An 18692-nucleotide genomic window follows, 5' to 3' on the forward strand; every position below is an offset into this window, starting at 1 on the left:
ATGCTAAAGAAATGTGTAGGCCCAGTCTGAAAATCACCTTTGATATCTCTGTTGTCTGGGGTGAGATTACAGGGCCTATAGTACTGTGGTACGTTAAGCTTATTGCCTGCTCTGTATAGCAGTGTGATTAAACCCATGTGCCTACAATCCTGACAAAGAAAGGCCTATAACAAGTGGCCGCAATCTGAGTGATACGATACACAGAACACTGAGAATGTTTTCTTCACAGAAATAGTTTTGACCTAAATGTTTGAGTGAATGTGTTCTTTGAGTCTAAAGATGGCTGTGTTGTCTCTTTTGCAGAAAGAACCATTGATAAAGATCATCCACTTGAAAAGCCAATCAGTGGATCTGCCCATCTACACCTCTAACCTGAGTAACCTGACCCTGATAGAGGAAACACATAAACAGACCATGGATGCCAAGGTAGGACTGCTACACACAAATGCTTGTAAAATGCATTGGAAGATTATATTGTTATTTGATCAATTATCTATTTTTGTCAAATTAAAGGACTCGTCTTTGCACTGGTTCGGAACCTGTTTTACTCTATTAATTTAGGTTTAAATCCAGTGCTATATGAAACCCATTCCAGTGAGGCAGGGGAGCGGTCTCCATTTTAGTGCTGTCTCCCTGTTCACTCTCTGGAAACATCAACATAGCTCTTAGTGCCACATATGGACTATTGAGGTCAATTGCAGACCTCTCTCTATTATTTACATGCATATGTATGCACATGCATACATGCAGTACCAGTAAAAGTTTGGCCATACCTACAAGGATAAATAAACCTAAATAAGTGTTTCTTTATTTTTACTATTTTCTACATTGTAGAATAATAGTGAAGACATCAAAACTGAAATAACACACATGGAATCATGTAGTAACCAAAAGTGTTAAACAAATAAAAAAGATGTTATATTTGAGATTCTTCAAAGTAGCCACCCTTTGCCTTGACAGCTTTGCACAGTCTTGACATTCTCTCAACCAGCTTCATGAGGTAGTCACCTGGAATGCATGTCAAGGTGTGTGCCTTCTTAAAGGTTAAATAAGCAAAGAGAAACGACAGTCCATCAATACTTTAAAACATGAAGGTCAGTCAATATGGAAAGTTTCATGAACTTTGAAAGTATCTTCAAGTGCAGTCGCTGTGATGAAACTGGCTCTCAGGACCGCCACTGGAAAGGAAGACCCATAGGTACCTCAGCTGCAGAGGATAAGTTCATGAGAGTTAACTGCACCTCAGATTGCTGCCCAAATAAATGCTTCAGAGTTCAAGCAACAGATACATCTCAACATCAACTGTTCAAATTGCTGCAAAGAAACCACTACTAAAGGGCACCAATAAGAAGAGACTTTATTTGGCCAAGAAACACGAGCAATGGAAGTCCTTTGGTCAGTCCAAATAGGTGATTTTTATTTCCAACCACCGTTGTCTTTGTGAGATGCAGAGTAGGTGAACGGATCGCCGCGTGTGTGGTTCCCACCGTGAAGCACGGACGAGGAGGTGTGGGGTGGTTTGCTGGTGACACTGATTTATTTAGAATTCAAGGCACACTTAACCAGCATGGCTACCACAGCATTCTGCAAGCGATATGCCATCCCATCTGGTTTGGGCTTATTGGGACATCATTTGTTTTTCAACAAGACAATGACCAACAGACCTCCAGGCTGTGTAAGGGCTATTTGACCAAGATGGAGCCTCAACCCAGTTTGGGATGAGTTGGACTGCAGAGTGAAGGAAAAGCAGCCAACAAGTGCTCAGCATATGTGGAAACACCTTCAAGACTGTTGGAAAAGAATTCCAGCTGAAGCTGGTTGAAAGAAAGCCCAGAGTGTGCAAAGCTGTCATCAAGGCAAATGGTGGCTACTTAGAAGAATCTAAAATGTATTTTGATTTAACACTTCTTCTTTTTACTACATGATTCCATGTGTTTCATAGTGTTGATGTCTAGTAAAAATAAAGAAAAACCCTTGAATGAGTAGGTGTCAACTTTTGACTGGTACTGTGTATGTGTGTTTATATAAACATGCAAGAGCTGGATCTCATCAATACCTGTGTCTTGTTTATGAAATTTCAGGAAAAATGCAAGCAAACAGAAGTCTGCAAAGAAAGAACAGAAGCCTACAGAAAAGAACTCTGGTGCTGACGGGGAGGAAGAGGTTCCCATAGTAACGCCAAGAAAAAAGGCTAAACTGGAGGTCTATACCCCGCTAGTGTCAACCAAATGCATTTTAATATTGTTAGTAGAATATATTGTTTATCAATGATCTGTTTTTATCAAATAAAATATTTCAAAGGTCTCTTTGCACTGGTTCGGAACCTGGTTCACTCTCGGTATGAATTTTGGTTTAACTCCATTGCTATATGAAACCCATTCCAGTGAGGCAGGGGAGCGGTATCCATTTTGTGCTGACTCCCTGTTCACTCTCTGGGAACATCAACATAGCCCCTAGTGCTGTTCCCTGGTTTTGAAATACATGTCCTCTTATACAGTTGAAGTCGGAAGTTTACATGCACCTTAGCCAAATGCATTTCAACTCAGTTTTTCACAATTCCTGACACTTAATCCTAGTAAAAATTCCCTGTCTTAGGTTAGTTAGGATCACCACTTTATTTGAAGAATGTGAACTGTCAGAATAATAGTAGAGATTTATTTCAGCGTTTTTATTTCTTTCATCGCAGTCCCAGTGTGTCAGAAGTTTACATGCACTCAATTAGTATTTGGTAGCATTGCCTTTAAATTGTTTCACTTGGGTCAAACGTTTCAGGTGGCCTTCCAGAAGCTTCCCACAATAAGTTGAATAAATCTTGGCCCATTCCTCCTGACAGAGCTGGTGTAACTGAGTCAGGTTTGTAGGCCTCCTTGCTCGCACGTGCTTTTTCAGTTCTGCCCACAAATTTTCTATAGAATTGAGGTCAGGGCTTTGTGATGGCCACTCCAATAATTTGACTTTGTTGTCCTTAAGCCATTTTGCCACAACTTTGGAAGTATGCGTGGGTTCATTGTCCATTTGGAAGACTCCTTTGCGACCAAGCTTTAACTTCCTGACTGATGTCTTGATGTTGCTTCAATATATCGACATAAATTTCCTGCCTCATGGTGCCGTCTATTTTGTGAACAGTTCTATTTTTGTTTCATCAGACCAGAGGACATTTCTCCAAAAAGTACGATCTTTGTCCCCATGTGCAGTTGCAAACCGTAGTCTGGCTTTTTTATGGCGGTTTTGGAGCAGTGGCTTCTTCCTTGCTGAGCGGCCTTTCAGGTAATGTCGATGTAGGACTCGTTTTACTGTGGATCTAGATACTTTTGTACCTATTTCCTCCAGCATCAGCTGCTGTTCTGGGATTGATTTGCACTTTTCGCACCAAAATACGTTAATCTCTAGGAGACAGAACGCGTCTCCTTCCTGAGCGGTATGACGGCTGCGTGGTCCCATGGTGTTTATACTTGCGTACTATTGTTTGTACAGATGAACGTGGTACCATCAGGTGTTTGGAAATTGCTCCCAAGGATGAACCAGACTTGTGGAGGTCTACAATTTGTTATTCTGAGGTCTTGGCTGATTTCTTTTGATTTTCCCATGATGTCAAGCAAAGAGGCACTGATTTTGAAGGTAGGCCTTGAAATACATCCACAGGTAGACCTCCAATTGACTCAAATGATGTCAATTAGCCTATCTATCAGAAGCTTCTAACGCCATGACATAATTTTCTGGAATTTTCCAAGCTGTTTAAAGGCACCGTCAACTTAGTGTATGTGAATTTCTGACCCACTGGAATTGTGATACAATGAATTATAAGTGAAATAATCTGTCAGTAAACAATTGTTGGCAAAATTACTTGTCATGCACACAGTAGATGTCCTAACCGACTTGCCAAAACTATAGGTTGTTAACCTCTTTGGGCTAGCGTCCCACCTGGCCAACATCCGGTGAAATTGCAGAGCGCGAAATACAAAATTCGTAATATTAAACATTCCTGAAAATACAAGTGTCTTACATCGTTTAAAAGCTTAACTTCTTGTTAATCCAGCCGCTTTGTCAGATTTCAAAAGGATTTACGGCGTAAGCACACCATGCGATTATCTGAGGACAGCGCCCCGCGTACAAAAGCATTACAAACATCTTCCAACCAAGCAGAGGCGTCACGAAAGTCAGAAATGGCGATAAAATAAATCACTTACCTTTGAAGATCTTCCTCTGGTTGCAATCACAAGGGTCCCAGCTACATAACAAATGGTTCTTTTGTTCGATAAAGTCCTTCTTTATATCCCCAAAAAGTCAGTTTAGTTGGTGCGCTTGACTCAGTAATCCACCGGTTTCCCTCATTCAAAATGCATACAAATGAATCCCGAAAGTTACCAATAAACTTCGTCCAAACAAATCAATGTTTGTAATCAATCCTCAGGTACCCTAATATGTAAATAAATGATCAAATATAAGATGGAGAATAGTATGTTCATTACCGGAGATAAATAACGAAGTGAGCGCCCTCACCGACGCGCGCCACAACACTTCAGCCAAAATGGGAGCCACTTAGAAAAACTACAAATTCTAGCTCATTTTTCAAAAAACAAGCCTGAAACTCTTTCTAAAGACTGACATCTGCTGGAAGCCCCAGGAACTGCAATCTGGGAGGATTTCCCCATAGACAGGCATTTTAAATGGTGTCACCTCCAAAACCAAATTTTCCGGGTGGATTCTCCTCAGGTTTTCGCCTGCTATATCAGTTCTGTTATAATCACAGACATTATTTTAACCGTTTTGTAAACTTTAGTGTTTTCTATCCAATACTACCAATTATATGCATCGCTAGCCTCTGGGCCTGAGTAACAGGCAGTTTACTTTGGGCACCTCATTCATCCAAACTTCCGAATACTGCCCCCTATCCCTAAAGTTAACAAGACATTTGTGGAGTGATTTAAAACTCATTTTTCAACCACTCCAACCTAAGTATATGTAAACATCTGACTTCACCTGTAAGTTTAAATGTGCCTTTAAGCTAGCCCTTACAGAGTTCTAATCTAACGGAGTGTGTGTTTTCTCTACCCTGCTTAGGGAGCCTTATTCATTGAACCTGCAGAGCAAGAAGCTGGCCTTGGACATCCAGAGAACCATCCAGGGAACAACAATCTCCATTTCTAAGAAAGGCTGCTGCTGGTGAGGCCTGCTCCCTGACTTAGTAAGTGCGCCTCAGCAAACCCTGTCCTCCTGTCCGTGTTGGACATGGGCAATGATGGTGCCATAGTGACTCAAAATATATCCAGACAGATCTCCCTCTCTATTGGAGCCTGTCTCTACAACTGACACAAAATGGCAAGTAATGCACATTCATTTATATACACATTGGCTCCTGCAACATGTTATTGTTTGTGTTTTAGCATGGCTTGTGTGGCCCACTCTGGGATGGCTGCAGATGAAATAGCAGAGAATATTGATTCAGCTGTCAGCACCATCGTGACAAAACTACGCATGGTGAGTTTGCTGCCAGGGTGTCTTCCTGATCTCCCTAATCAATTGTACTCCGTCAACACAGATATTTACAATTTTATTATACGTTAAATGGTCAGGTATACTCAATGTTTATTAATGCTAAAGAAATGTGTGGGCCCAGTCTGAAAATCACCTTTGATATCTCTGTTGTCTGGGGTGAGATTACAGGGCCTATAGTATTGTGGTACGTTAAGCTTATTGCCTGCTCTGTATAGCAGTGTGATTAAACCCATGTGCCTACAATCCTGACAAAGAAAGGCCTTTAACAAGTGGCCGCAATCTGAGTGATACGATACACAGAACACTGAGAATGTTTTCTTCACAGAAATAGTTTTGACCTAAATGTTTGAGTGAATGTGTTCTTTGAGTCTAAAGATGGCTGTGTTGTCTCTTTTGCAGAAAGAACCATTGATAAAGATCATCCACTTGAAAAGCCAATCAGTGGATCTGCCCATCTACACCTCTAACCTGAGTAACCTGACCCTGATAGAGGAAACACAGAAACAGACCATGGCTGCCATGGATGCCAAGGTAGGACTGCTACACACAAATGCTTGTAAAATGCATTGGAAGATTATATTGTTATTTGATCAATTATCTATTTTTGTCAAATTAAAGGACTCGTCTTTGCACTGGTTCGGAACCTGTTTTACTCTATTAATTTAGGTTTAAATCCAGTGCTATATGAAACCCATTCCAGTGAGGCAGGGGAGCGGTCTCCATTTTAGTGCTGTCTCCCTGTTCACTCTCTGGAAACATCAACATAGCTCTTAGTGCCACATATGGACTATTGAGGTCAATTGCAGACCTCTCTCTATTATTTACATGCATATGTATGCACATGCATACATGCAGTACCAGTAAAAGTTTGGACATACCTACAAGGATAAATAAACCTAAATAAGTGTTTCTTTATTTTTACTATTTTCTACATTGTAGAATAATAGTGAAGACATCAAAACTGAAATAACACACATGGAATCATGTAGTAACCAAAAGTGTTAAACAAATAAAAAGATGTTATATTTGAGATTCTTCAAAGTAGCCACCCTTTGCCTTGACAGCTTTGCACAGTCTTGACATTCTCTCAACCAGCTTCATGAGGTAGTCACCTGGAATGCATGTCAAGGTGTGTGCCTTCTTAAAGGTTAAATAAGCAAAGAGAAACGACAGTCCATCAATACTTTAAAACATGAAGGTCAGTCAATATGGAAAGTTTCATGAACTTTGAAAGTATCTTCAAGTGCAGTCGCTGTGATGAAACTGGCTCTCAGGACCGCCACTGGAAAGGAAGACCCATAGGTACCTCAGCTGCAGAGGATAAGTTCATGAGAGTTAACTGCACCTCAGATTGCTGCCCAAATAAATGCTTCAGAGTTCAAGCAACAGATACATCTCAACATCAACTGTTCAAATTGCTGCAAAGAAACCACTACTAAAGGGCACCAATAAGAAGAGACTTTATTTGGCCAAGAAACACGAGCAATGGAAGTCCTTTGGTCAGTCCAAATAGGTGATTTTTATTTCCAACCACCGTTGTCTTTGTGAGATGCAGAGTAGGTGAACGGATCGCCGCGTGTGTGGTTCCCACCGTGAAGCACGGACGAGGAGGTGTGGGGTGGTTTGCTGGTGACACTGATTTATTTAGAATTCAAGGCACACTTAACCAGTATGGCTACCACAGCATTCTGCAAGCGATATGCCATCCCATCTGGTTTGGGCTTATTGGGACATCATTTGTTTTTCAACAAGACAATGACCAACAGACCTCCAGGCTGTGTAAGGGCTATTTGACCAAGATGGAGCCTCAACCCAATTTGAGATGGTTTGGGATGAGTTGGACTGCAGAGTGAAGGAAAAGCAGCCAACAAGTGCTCAGCATATGTGGAAACACCTTCAAGACTGTTGGAAAAGAATTCCAGCTGAAGCTGGTTGAAAGAAAGCCCAGAGTGTGCAAAGCTGTCATCAAGGCAAATGGTGGCTACTTAGAAGAATCTAAAATGTATTTTGATTTAACACTTCTTCTTTTTACTACATGATTCCATGTGTTTCATAGTGTTGATGTCTAGTAAAAATAAAGAAAAACCCTTGAATGAGTAGGTGTCAACTTTTGACTGGTACTGTGTATGTGTGTTTATATAAACATGCAAGAGCTGGATCTCATCAATACCTGTGTCTTGTTTATGAAATTTCAGGAAAAATGCAAGCAAACAGAAGTCTGCAAAGAAAGAACAGAAGCCTACAGAAAAGAACTCTGGTGCTGACGGGGAGGAAGAGGTTCCCATAGTAACGCCAAGAAAAAAGGCTAAACTGGAGGTCTATACCCCGCTAGTGTCAACCAAATGCATTTTAATATTGTTAGTAGAATATATTGTTTATCAATGATCTGTTTTTATCAAATAAAATATTTCAAAGGTCTCTTTGCACTGGTTCGGAACCTGGTTCACTCTCGGTATGAATTTTGGTTTAACTCCATTGCTATATGAAACCCATTCCAGTGAGGCAGGGGAGCGGTATCCATTTTGTGCTGACTCCCTGTTCACTCTCTGGGAACATCAACATAGCCCCTAGTGCTGTTCCCTGGTTTTGAAATACATGTCCTCTTATACAGTTGAAGTCGGAAGTTTACATGCACCTTAGCCAAATGCATTTCAACTCAGTTTTTCACAATTCCTGACACTTAATCCTAGTAAAAATTCCCTGTCTTAGGTTAGTTAGGATCACCACTTTATTTGAAGAATGTGAACTGTCAGAATAATAGTAGAGATTTATTTCAGCGTTTTATTTCTTTCATCGCAGTCCCAGTGTGTCAGAAGTTTACATGCACTCAATTAGTATTTGGTAGCATTGCCTTTAAATTGTTTCACTTGGGTCAAACGTTTCAGGTGGCCTTCCAGAAGCTTCCCAAAATAAGTTGAATAAATCTTGGCCCATTCCTCCTGACAGAGCTGGTGTAACTGAGTCAGGTTTGTAGGCCTCCTTGCTCGCACGTGCTTTTTTCAGTTCTGCCCACAAATTTTCTATAGAATTGAGGTCAGGGCTTTGTGATGGCCACTCCAATAATTTGACTTTGTTGTCCTTAAGCCATTTTGCCACAACTTTGGAAGTATGCGTGGGTTCATTGTCCATTTGGAAGACTCCTTTGCGACCAAGCTTTAACTTCCTGACTGATGTCTTGATGTTGCTTCAATATATCGACATAAATTTCCTGCCTCATGGTGCCGTCTATTTTGTGAACAGTTCTATTTTTGTTTCATCAGACCAGAGGACATTTCTCCAAAAAGTACGATCTTTGTCCCCATGTGCAGTTGCAAACCGTAGTCTGGCTTTTTTATGGCGGTTTTGGAGCAGTGGCTTCTTCCTTGCTGAGCGGCCTTTCAGGTAATGTCGATGTAGGACTCGTTTTACTGTGGATCTAGATACTTTTGTACCTATTTCCTCCAGCATCAGCTGCTGTTCTGGGATTGATTTGCACTTTTCGCACCAAAATACGTTAATCTCTAGGAGACAGAACGCGTCTCCTTCCTGAGCGGTATGACGGCTGCGTGGTCCCATGGTGTTTATACTTGCGTACTATTGTTTGTACAGATGAACGTGGTACCATCAGGTGTTTGGAAATTGCTCCCAAGGATGAACCAGACTTGTGGAGGTCTACAATTTGTTATTCTGAGGTCTTGGCTGATTTCTTTTGATTTTCCCATGATGTCAAGCAAAGAGGCACTGATTTTGAAGGTAGGCCTTGAAATACATCCACAGGTAGACCTCCAATTGACTCAAATGATGTCAATTAGCCTATCTATCAGAAGCTTCTAACGCCATGACATAATTTTCTGGAATTTTCCAAGCTGTTTAAAGGCACCGTCAACTTAGTGTATGTGAATTTCTGACCCACTGGAATTGTGATACAATGAATTATAAGTGAAATAATCTGTCAGTAAACAATTGTTGGCAAAATTACTTGTCATGCACACAGTAGATGTCCTAACCGACTTGCCAAAACTATAGGTTGTTAACCTCTTTGGGCTAGCGTCCCACCTGGCCAACATCCGGTGAAATTGCAGAGCGCGAAATACAAAATTCGTAATATTAAACATTCCTGAAAATACAAGTGTCTTACATCGTTTAAAAGCTTAACTTCTTGTTAATCCAGCCGCTTTGTCAGATTTCAAAAAGGATTTACGGCGTAAGCACACCATGCGATTATCTGAGGACAGCGCCCCGCGTACAAAAGCATTACAAACATCTTCCAACCAAGCAGAGGAGTCACGAAAGTCAGAAATGGCGATAAAATAAATCACACACCTTTGAAGATCTTCCTCTGGTTGCAATCACAAGGGTCCCAGCTACATAACAAATGGTTCTTTTGTTCGATAAAGTCCTTCTTTATATCCCCAAAAAGTCAGTTTAGTTGGTGCGCTTGACTCAGTAATCCACCGGTTTCCCTCATTCAAAATGCATACAAATGAATCCCGAAAGTTACCAATAAACTTCGTCCAAACAAATCAATGTTTGTAATCAATCCTCAGGTACCCTAATATGTAAATAAATGATCAAATATAAGATGGAGAATAGTATGTTCATTACCGGAGATAAATAACGAAGTGAGCGCCCTCACCGACGCGCGCCACAACACTTCAGCCAAAATGGGAGCCACTTAGAAAAACTACAAATTCTAGCTCATTTTTCAAAAACAAGCCTGAAACTCTTTCTAAAGACTGACATCTGCTGGAAGCCCCAGGAACTGCAATCTGGGAGGATTTCCCCATAGACAGGCATTTTAAATGGTGTCACCTCCAAAACCAAATTTTCCGGGTGGATTCTCCTCAGGTTTTCGCCTGCTATATCAGTTCTGTTATAATCACAGACATTATTTTAACCGTTTTGTAAACTTTAGTGTTTTCTATCCAATACTACCAATTATATGCATATCCTAGCCTCTGGGCCTGAGTAACAGGCAGTTTACTTTGGGCACCTCATTCATCCAAACTTCCGAATACTGCCCCCTATCCCTAAAGTTAACAAGACATTTGTGGAGTGATTTAAAACTCATTTTTCAACCACTCCAACCTAAGTATATGTAAACATCTGACTTCACCTGTAAGTTTAAATGTGCCTTTAAGCTAGCCCTTACAGAGTTCTAATCTAACGGAGTGTGTGTTTTCTCTACCCTGCTTAGGGAGCCTTATTCATTGAACCTGCAGAGCAAGAAGCAGGCCTTGGACATCCAGAGAACCATCCAGGGAACAACAATCTCCATTTCTAAGAAAGGCTGCTGCTGGTGAGGCCTGCTCCCTGACTTAGTAAGTGCGCCTCAGCAAACCCTGTCCTCCTGTCCGTGTTGGACATGGGCAATGATGGTGCCATAGTGACTCAAAATATATCCAGACAGATCTCCCTCTCTATTGGAGCCTGTCTCTACAACTGACACAAAATGGCAAGTAATGCACATTCATTTATATACACATTGGCTCCTGCAACATGTTATTGTTTGTGTTTTAGCATGGCTTGTGTGGCCCACTCTGGGATGGCTGCAGATGAAATAGCAGAGAATATTGATTCAGCTGTCAGCACCATCGTGACAAAACTACGCATGGTGAGTTTGCTGCCAGGGTGTCTTCCTGATCTCCCTAATCAATTGTACTCCGTCAACACAGATATTTACAATTTTATTATACGTTAAATGGTCAGGTATACTCAATGTTTATTAATGCTAAAGAAATGTGTGGGCCCAGTCTGAAAATCACCTTTGATATCTCTGTTGTCTGGGGTGAGATTACAGGGCCTATAGTACTGTGGTACGTTAAGCTTATTGCCTGCTCTGTATAGCAGTGTGATTAAACCCATGTGCCTACAATCCTGACAAAGAAAGGCCTTTAACAAGTGGCCGCAATCTGAGTGATACGATACACAGAACACTGAGAATGTTTTCTTCACAGAAATAGTTTTGACCTAAATGTTTGAGTGAATGTGTTCTTTGAGTCTAAAGATGGCTGTGTTGTCTCTTTTGCAGAAAGAACCATTGATAAAGATCATCCACTTGAAAAGCCAATCAGTGGATCTGCCCATCTACACCTCTAACCTGAGTAACCTGACCCTGATAGAGGAAACACAGAAACAGACCATGGCTGCCATGGATGCCAAGGTAGGACTGCTACACACAAATGCTTGTAAAATGCATTGGAAGATTATATTGTTATTTGATCAATTATCTATTTTTGTCAAATTAAAGGACTCGTCTTTGCACTGGTTCGGAACCTGTTTTACTCTATTAATTTAGGTTTAAATCCAGTGCTATATGAAACCCATTCCAGTGAGGCAGGGGAGCGGTCTCCATTTTAGTGCTGTCTCCCTGTTCACTCTCTGGAAACATCAACATAGCTCTTAGTGCCACATATGGACTATTGAGGTCAATTGCAGACCTCTCTCTATTATTTACATGCATATGTATGCACATGCATACATGCAGTACCAGTAAAAGTTTGGCCATACCTACAAGGATAAATAAACCTAAATAAGTGTTTCTTTATTTTTACTATTTTCTACATTGTAGAATAATAGTGAAGACATCAAAACTGAAATAACACACATGGAATCATGTAGTAACCAAAAGTGTTAAACAAATAAAAAATATGTTATATTTGAGATTCTTCAAAGTAGCCACCCTTTGCCTTGACAGCTTTGCACAGTCTTGACATTCTCTCAACCAGCTTCATGAGGTAGTCACCTGGAATGCATGTCAAGGTGTGTGCCTTCTTAAAGGTTAAATAAGCAAAGAGAAACGACAGTCCATCAATACTTTAAAACATGAAGGTCAGTCAATATGGAAAGTTTCATGAACTTTGAAAGTATCTTCAAGTGCAGTCGCTGTGATGAAACTGGCTCTCAGGACCGCCACTGGAAAGGAAGACCCATAGGTACCTCAGCTGCAGAGGATAAGTTCATGAGAGTTAACTGCACCTCGGATTGCTGCCCAAATAAATGCTTCAGAGTTCAAGCAACAGATACATCTCAACATCAACTGTTCAAATTGCTGCAAAGAAACCACTACTAAAGGGCACCAATAAGAAGAGACTTTATTTGGCCAAGAAACACGAGCAATGGAAGTCCTTTGGTCAGTCCAAATAGGTGATTTTTATTTCCAACCGCCGTTGTCTTTGTGAGATGCAGAGTAGGTGAACGGATCGCCGCGTGTGTGGTTCCCACCGTGAAGCACGGACGAGGAGGTGTGGGGTGGTTTGCTGGTGACACTGATTTATTTAGAATTCAAGGCACACTTAACCAGTATGGCTACCACAGCATTCTGCAAGCGATATGCCATCCCATCTGGTTTGGGCTTATTGGGACATCATTTGTTTTTCAACAAGACAATGACCAACAGACCTCCAGGCTGTGTAAGGGCTATTTGACCAAGATGGAGCCTCAACCCAATTTGAGATGGTTTGGGATGAGTTGGACTGCAGAGTGAAGGAAAAGCAGCCAACAAGTGCTCAGCATATGTGGAAACACCTTCAAGACTGTTGGAAAAGAATTCCAGCTGAAGCTGGTTGAAAGAAAGCCCAGAGTGTGCAAAGCTGTCATCAAGGCAAATGGTGGCTACTTAGAAGAATCTAAAATGTATTTTGATTGAACACTTCTTCTTTTTACTACATGATTCCATGTGTTTCATAGTGTTGATGTCTAGTAAAAATAAAGAAAAACCCTTGAATGAGTAGGTGTCAACTTTTGACTGGTACTGTGTATGTGTGTTTATATAAACATGCAAGAGCTGGATCTCATCAATACCTGTGTCTTGTTTATGAAATTTCAGGAAAAATGCAAGCAAACAGAAGTCTGCAAAGAAAGAACAGAAGCCTACAGAAAAGAACTCTGGTGCTGACGGGGAGGAAGAGGTTCCCATAGTAACGCCAAGAAAAAAGGCTAAACTGGAGGTCTATACCCCGCTAGTGTCAACCAAATGCATTTTAATATTGTTAGTAGAATATATTGTTTATCAATGATCTGTTTTTATCAAATAAAATATTTCAAAGGTCTCTTTGCACTGGTTCGGAACCTGGTTCACTCTCGGTATGAATTTTGGTTTAACTCCATTGCTATATGAAACCCATTCCAGTGAGGCAGGGGAGCGGTATCCATTTTGTGCTGACTCCCTGTTCACTCTCTGGGAACATCAACATAGCCCCTAGTGCTGTTCCCTGGTTTTGAAATACATGTCCTCTTATACAGTTGAAGTCGGAAGTTTACATGCACCTTAGCCAAATGCATTTCAACTCAGTTTTTCACAATTCCTGACACTTAATCCTAGTAAAAATTCCCTGTCTTAGGTTAGTTAGGATCACCACTTTATTTGAAGAATGTGAACTGTCAGAATAATAGTAGAGATTTATTTCAGCGTTTTATTTCTTTCATCGCAGTCCCAGTGTGTCAGAAGTTTACATGCACTCAATTAGTATTTGGTAGCATTGCCTTTAAATTGTTTCACTTGGGTCAAACGTTTCAGGTGGCCTTCCAGAAGCTTCCCAAAATAAGTTGAATAAATCTTGGCCCATTCCTCCTGACAGAGCTGGTGTAACTGAGTCAGGTTTGTAGGCCTCCTTGCTCGCACGTGCTTTTTCAGTTCTGCCCACAAATTTTCTATAGAATTGAGGTCAGGGCTTTGTGATGGCCACTCCAATAATTTGACTTTGTTGTCCTTAAGCCATTTTGCCACAACTTTGGAAGTATGCGTGGGTTCATTGTCCATTTGGAAGACTCCTTTGCGACCAAGCTTTAACTTCCTGACTGATGTCTTGATGTTGCTTCAATATATCGACATAAATTTCCTGCCTCATGGTGCCGTCTATTTTGTGAACAGTTCTATTTTTGTTTCATCAGACCAGAGGACATTTCTCCAAAAAGTACGATCTTTGTCCCCATGTGCAGTTGCAAACCGTAGTCTGGCTTTTTTATGGCGGTTTTGGAGCAGTGGCTTCTTCCTTGCTGAGCGGCCTTTCAGGTAATGTCGATGTAGGACTCGTTTTACTGTGGATCTAGATACTTTTGTACCTATTTCCTCCAGCATCAGCTGCTGTTCTGGGATTGATTTGCACTTTTCGCACCAAAATACGTTAATCTCTAGGAGACAGAACGCGTCTCCTTCCTGAGCGGTATGACGGCTGCGTGGTCCCATGGTGTTTATACTTGCGTACTATTGTTTGTACAGATGAACGTGGTACCATCAGGTGTTTGGAAATTGCTCCCAAGGATGAACCAGACTTGTGGAGGTCTACAATTTGTTATTCTGAGGTCTTGGCTGATTTCTTTTGATTTTCCCATGATGTCAAGCAAAGAGGCACTGATTTTGAAGGTAGGCCTTGAAATACATCCACAGGTAGACCTCCAATTGACTCAAATGATGTCAATTAGCCTATCTATCAGAAGCTTCTAACGCCATGACATAATTTTCTGGAATTTTCCAAGCTGTTTAAAGGCACCGTCAACTTAGTGTATGTGAATTTCTGACCCACTGGAATTGTGATACAATGAATTATAAGTGAAATAATCTGTCAGTAAACAATTGTTGGCAAAATTACTTGTCATGCACACAGTAGATGTCCTAACCGACTTGCCAAAACTATAGGTTGTTAACCTCTTTGGGCTAGCGTCCCACCTGGCCAACATCCGGTGAAATTGCAGAGCGCGAAATACAAAATTCGTAATATTAAACATTCCTGAAAATACAAGTGTCTTACATCGTTTAAAAGCTTAACTTCTTGTTAATCCAGCCGCTTTGTCAGATTTCAAAAAGGATTTACGGCGTAAGCACACCATGCGATTATCTGAGGACAGCGCCCCGCGTACAAAAGCATTACAAACATCTTCCAACCAAGCAGAGGAGTCACGAAAGTCAGAAATGGCGATAAAATAAATCACACACCTTTGAAGATCTTCCTCTGGTTGCAATCACAAGGGTCCCAGCTACATAACAAATGGTTCTTTTGTTCGATAAAGTCCTTCTTTATATCCCCAAAAAGTCAGTTTAGTTGGTGCGCTTGACTCAGTAATCCACCGGTTTCCCTCATTCAAAATGCATACAAATGAATCCCGAAAGTTACCAATAAACTTCGTCCAAACAAATCAATGTTTGTAATCAATCCTCAGGTACCCTAATATGTAAATAAATGATCAAATATAAGATGGAGAATAGTATGTTCATTACCGGAGATAAATAACGAAGTGAGCGCCCTCACCGACGCGCGCCACAACACTTCAGCCAAAATGGGAGCCACTTAGAAAAACTACAAATTCTAGCTCATTTTTCAAAAACAAGCCTGAAACTCTTTCTAAAGACTGACATCTGCTGGAAGCCCCAGGAACTGCAATCTGGGAGGATTTCCCCATAGACAGGCATTTTAAATGGTGTCACCTCCAAAACCAAATTTTCCGGGTGGATTCTCCTCAGGTTTTCGCCTGCTATATCAGTTCTGTTATAATCACAGACATTATTTTAACCGTTTTGTAAACTTTAGTGTTTTCTATCCAATACTACCAATTATATGCATATCCTAGCCTCTGGGCCTGAGTAACAGGCAGTTTACTTTGGGCACCTCATTCATCCAAACTTCCGAATACTGCCCCCTATCCCTAAAGTTAACAAGACATTTGTGGAGTGATTTAAAACTCATTTTTCAACCACTCCAACCTAAGTATATGTAAACATCTGACTTCACCTGTAAGTTTAAATGTGCCTTTAAGCTAGCCCTTACAGAGTTCTAATCTAACGGAGTGTGTGTTTTCTCTACCCTGCTTAGGGAGCCTTATTCATTGAACCTGCAGAGCAAGAAGCAGGCCTTGGACATCCAGAGAACCATCCAGGGAACAACAATCTCCATTTCTAAGAAAGGCTGCTGCTGGTGAGGCCTGCTCCCTGACTTAGTAAGTGCGCCTCAGCAAACCCTGTCCTCCTGTCCGTGTTGGACATGGGCAATGATGGTGCCATAGTGACTCAAAATATATCCAGACAGATCTCCCTCTCTATTGGAGCCTGTCTCTACAACTGACACAAAATGGCAAGTAATGCACATTCATTTATATACACATTGGCTCCTGCAACATGTTATTGTTTGTGTTTTAGCATGGCTTGTGTGGCCCACTCTGGGATGGCTGCAGATGAAATAGCAGAGAATATTGATTCAGCTGTCAGCACCATCGTGACAAAACTACGCATGGTGAGTTTGCTGCCAGGGTGTCTTCCTGATCTCCCTAATCAATTGTACTCCGTCAACACAGATATTTACAATTTTATTATACGTTAAATGGTCAGGTATACTCAATGTTTATTAATGCTAAAGAAATGTGTGGGCCCAGTCTGAAAATCACCTTTGATATCTCTGTTGTCTGGGGTGAGATTACAGGGCCTATAGTACTGTGGTACGTTAAGCTTATTGCCTGCTCTGTATAGCAGTGTGATTAAACCCATGTGCCTACAATCCTGACAAAGAAAGGCCTTTAACAAGTGGCCGCAATCTGAGTGATACGATACACAGAACACTGAGAATGTTTTCTTCACAGAAATAGTTTTGACCTAAATGTTTGAGTGAATGTGTTCTTTGAGTCTAAAGATGGCTGTGTTGTCTCTTTTGCAGAAAGAACCATTGATAAAGATCATCCACTTGAAAAGCCAATCAGTGGATCTGCCCATCTACACCTCTAACCTGAGTAACCTGACCCTGATAGAGGAAACACAGAAACAGACCATGGCTGCCATGGATGCCAAGGTAGGACTGCTACACACAAATGCTTGTAAAATGCATTGGAAGATTATATTGTTATTTGATCAATTATCTATTTTTGTCAAATTAAAGGACTCGTCTTTGCACTGGTTCGGAACCTGTTTTACTCTATTAATTTAGGTTTAAATCCAGTGCTATATGAAACCCATTCCAGTGAGGCAGGGGAGCGGTCTCCATTTTAGTGCTGTCTCCCTGTTCACTCTCTGGAAACATCAACATAGCTCTTAGTGCCACATATGGACTATTGAGGTCAATTGCAGACCTCTCTCTATTATTTACATGCATATGTATGCACATGCATACATGCAGTACCAGTAAAAGTTTGGCCATACCTACAAGGATAAATAAACCTAAATAAGTGTTTCTTTATTTTTACTATTTTCTACATTGTAGAATAATAGTGAAGACATCAAAACTGAAATAACACACATGGAATCATGTAGTAACCAAAAGTGTTAAACAAATAAAAAATATGTTATATTTGAGATTCTTCAAAGTAGCCACCCTTTGCCTTGACAGCTTTGCACAGTCTTGACATTCTCTCAACCAGCTTCATGAGGTAGTCACCTGGAATGCATGTCAAGGTGTGTGCCTTCTTAAAGGTTAAATAAGCAAAGAGAAACGACAGTCCATCAATACTTTAAAACATGAAGGTCAGTCAATATGGAAAGTTTCATGAACTTTGAAAGTATCTTCAAGTGCAGTCGCTGTGATGAAACTGGCTCTCAGGACCGCCACTGGAAAGGAAGACCCATAGGTACCTCAGCTGCAGAGGATAAGTTCATGAGAGTTAACTGCACCTCGGATTGCTGCCCAAATAAATGCTTCAGAGTTCAAGCAACAGATACATCTCAACATCAACTGTTCAAATTGCTGCAAAGAAACCACTACTAAAGGGCACCAATAAGAAGAGACTTTATTTGGCCAAGAAACACGAGCAATGGAAGTCCTTTGGTCAGTCCAAATAGGTGATTTTTATTTCCAACCGCCGTTGTCTTTGTGAGATGCAGAGTAGGTGAACGGATCGCCGCGTGTGTGGTTCCCACCGTGAAGCACGGACGAGGAGGTGTGGGGTGGTTTGCTGGTGACACTGATTTATTTAGAATTCAAGGCACACTTAACCAGTATGGCTACCACAGCATTCTGCAAGCGATATGCCATCCCATCTGGTTTGGGCTTATTGGGACATCATTTGTTTTTCAACAAGACAATGACCAACAGACCTCCAGGCTGTGTAAGGGCTATTTGACCAAGATGGAGCCTCAACCCAATTTGAGATGGTTTGGGATGAGTTGGACTGCAGAGTGAAGGAAAAGCAGCCAACAAGTGCTCAGCATATGTGGAAACACCTTCAAGACTGTTGAAAAGAATTCCAGCTGAAGCTGGTTGAAAGAAAGCCCAGAGTGTGCAAAGCTGTCATCAAGGCAA

General features: G+C 41.1%; 1 protein-coding gene and 4 non-coding genes across 8 annotated transcripts; all 5 read left to right on the top strand.

The window, feature by feature from the left end:
• The first annotated feature begins 21 nt into the window (after nucleotides 1-21).
• Nucleotides 22-149, top strand: LOC123731494 (small nucleolar RNA ACA64). Its single transcript, XR_006762647.1, has one exon. It is a non-coding gene; the product is annotated as a small nucleolar RNA ACA64 (small nucleolar RNA).
• A 1931-nt stretch (nucleotides 150-2080) lies between these two features.
• Nucleotides 2081-17250, top strand: LOC123731465 (ribosomal L1 domain-containing protein 1-like). Of its 4 annotated transcripts, none has more exons than XR_006762604.1 (12): nucleotides 2081-2243; nucleotides 5062-5185; nucleotides 5385-5478; nucleotides 5896-6027; nucleotides 7692-7853; nucleotides 10673-10774; nucleotides 10996-11089; nucleotides 11507-11638; nucleotides 13304-13424; nucleotides 16284-16407; nucleotides 16607-16700; nucleotides 17118-17250. XR_006762604.1 is itself a non-coding variant. In XM_045710340.1 (8 exons), the coding sequence occupies exons 3-8, from the start codon at nucleotides 6020-6022 to the stop codon at nucleotides 13370-13372; spliced, it is 567 nt and encodes a 188-aa protein (XP_045566296.1). In that variant the 5' UTR covers nucleotides 5062-5185; nucleotides 5385-5478; nucleotides 5896-6019; the 3' UTR covers nucleotides 13373-13524. The 4 variants fall into 4 exon arrangements, 1 of the variants encoding a protein (XP_045566296.1); XR_006762605.1 differs by lacking the exon at nucleotides 2081-2243 and adding an exon at nucleotides 2833-2853; XR_006762603.1 differs by lacking the exon at nucleotides 2081-2243 and adding an exon at nucleotides 2833-2853 and having other exon boundaries at nucleotides 5062-5163.
• Nucleotides 5614-5741, top strand: LOC123731492 (small nucleolar RNA ACA64). Its single transcript, XR_006762645.1, has one exon. It is a non-coding gene; the product is annotated as a small nucleolar RNA ACA64 (small nucleolar RNA).
• LOC123731495 (small nucleolar RNA ACA64) lies at nucleotides 11225-11352 on the top strand. Its single transcript, XR_006762648.1, has one exon. It is a non-coding gene; the product is annotated as a small nucleolar RNA ACA64 (small nucleolar RNA).
• Nucleotides 16836-16963, top strand: LOC123731496 (small nucleolar RNA ACA64). Its single transcript, XR_006762649.1, has one exon. It is a non-coding gene; the product is annotated as a small nucleolar RNA ACA64 (small nucleolar RNA).
• Nucleotides 17251-18692: the final 1442 nt, after the last annotated feature.

The sequence above is a fragment of the Salmo salar genome, chromosome ssa28, assembly GCF_905237065.1.
Source record: "Salmo salar chromosome ssa28, Ssal_v3.1, whole genome shotgun sequence".
Taxonomy (NCBI): Eukaryota; Metazoa; Chordata; class Actinopteri; order Salmoniformes; family Salmonidae; genus Salmo; species Salmo salar.

Coding starts and splice junctions, on each gene's coding strand:
- LOC123731465 (XM_045710340.1), top strand. Junction 7,854..10,672: donor ACCAAATGCATTTTAATATT/GTTAGTAGAATA, acceptor TACCCTGCTTAG/GGAGCCTTATTCATTGAACC. Junction 10,775..10,995: donor TCTAAGAAAGGCTGCTGCTG/GTGAGGCCTGCT, acceptor TTTGTGTTTTAG/CATGGCTTGTGTGGCCCACT.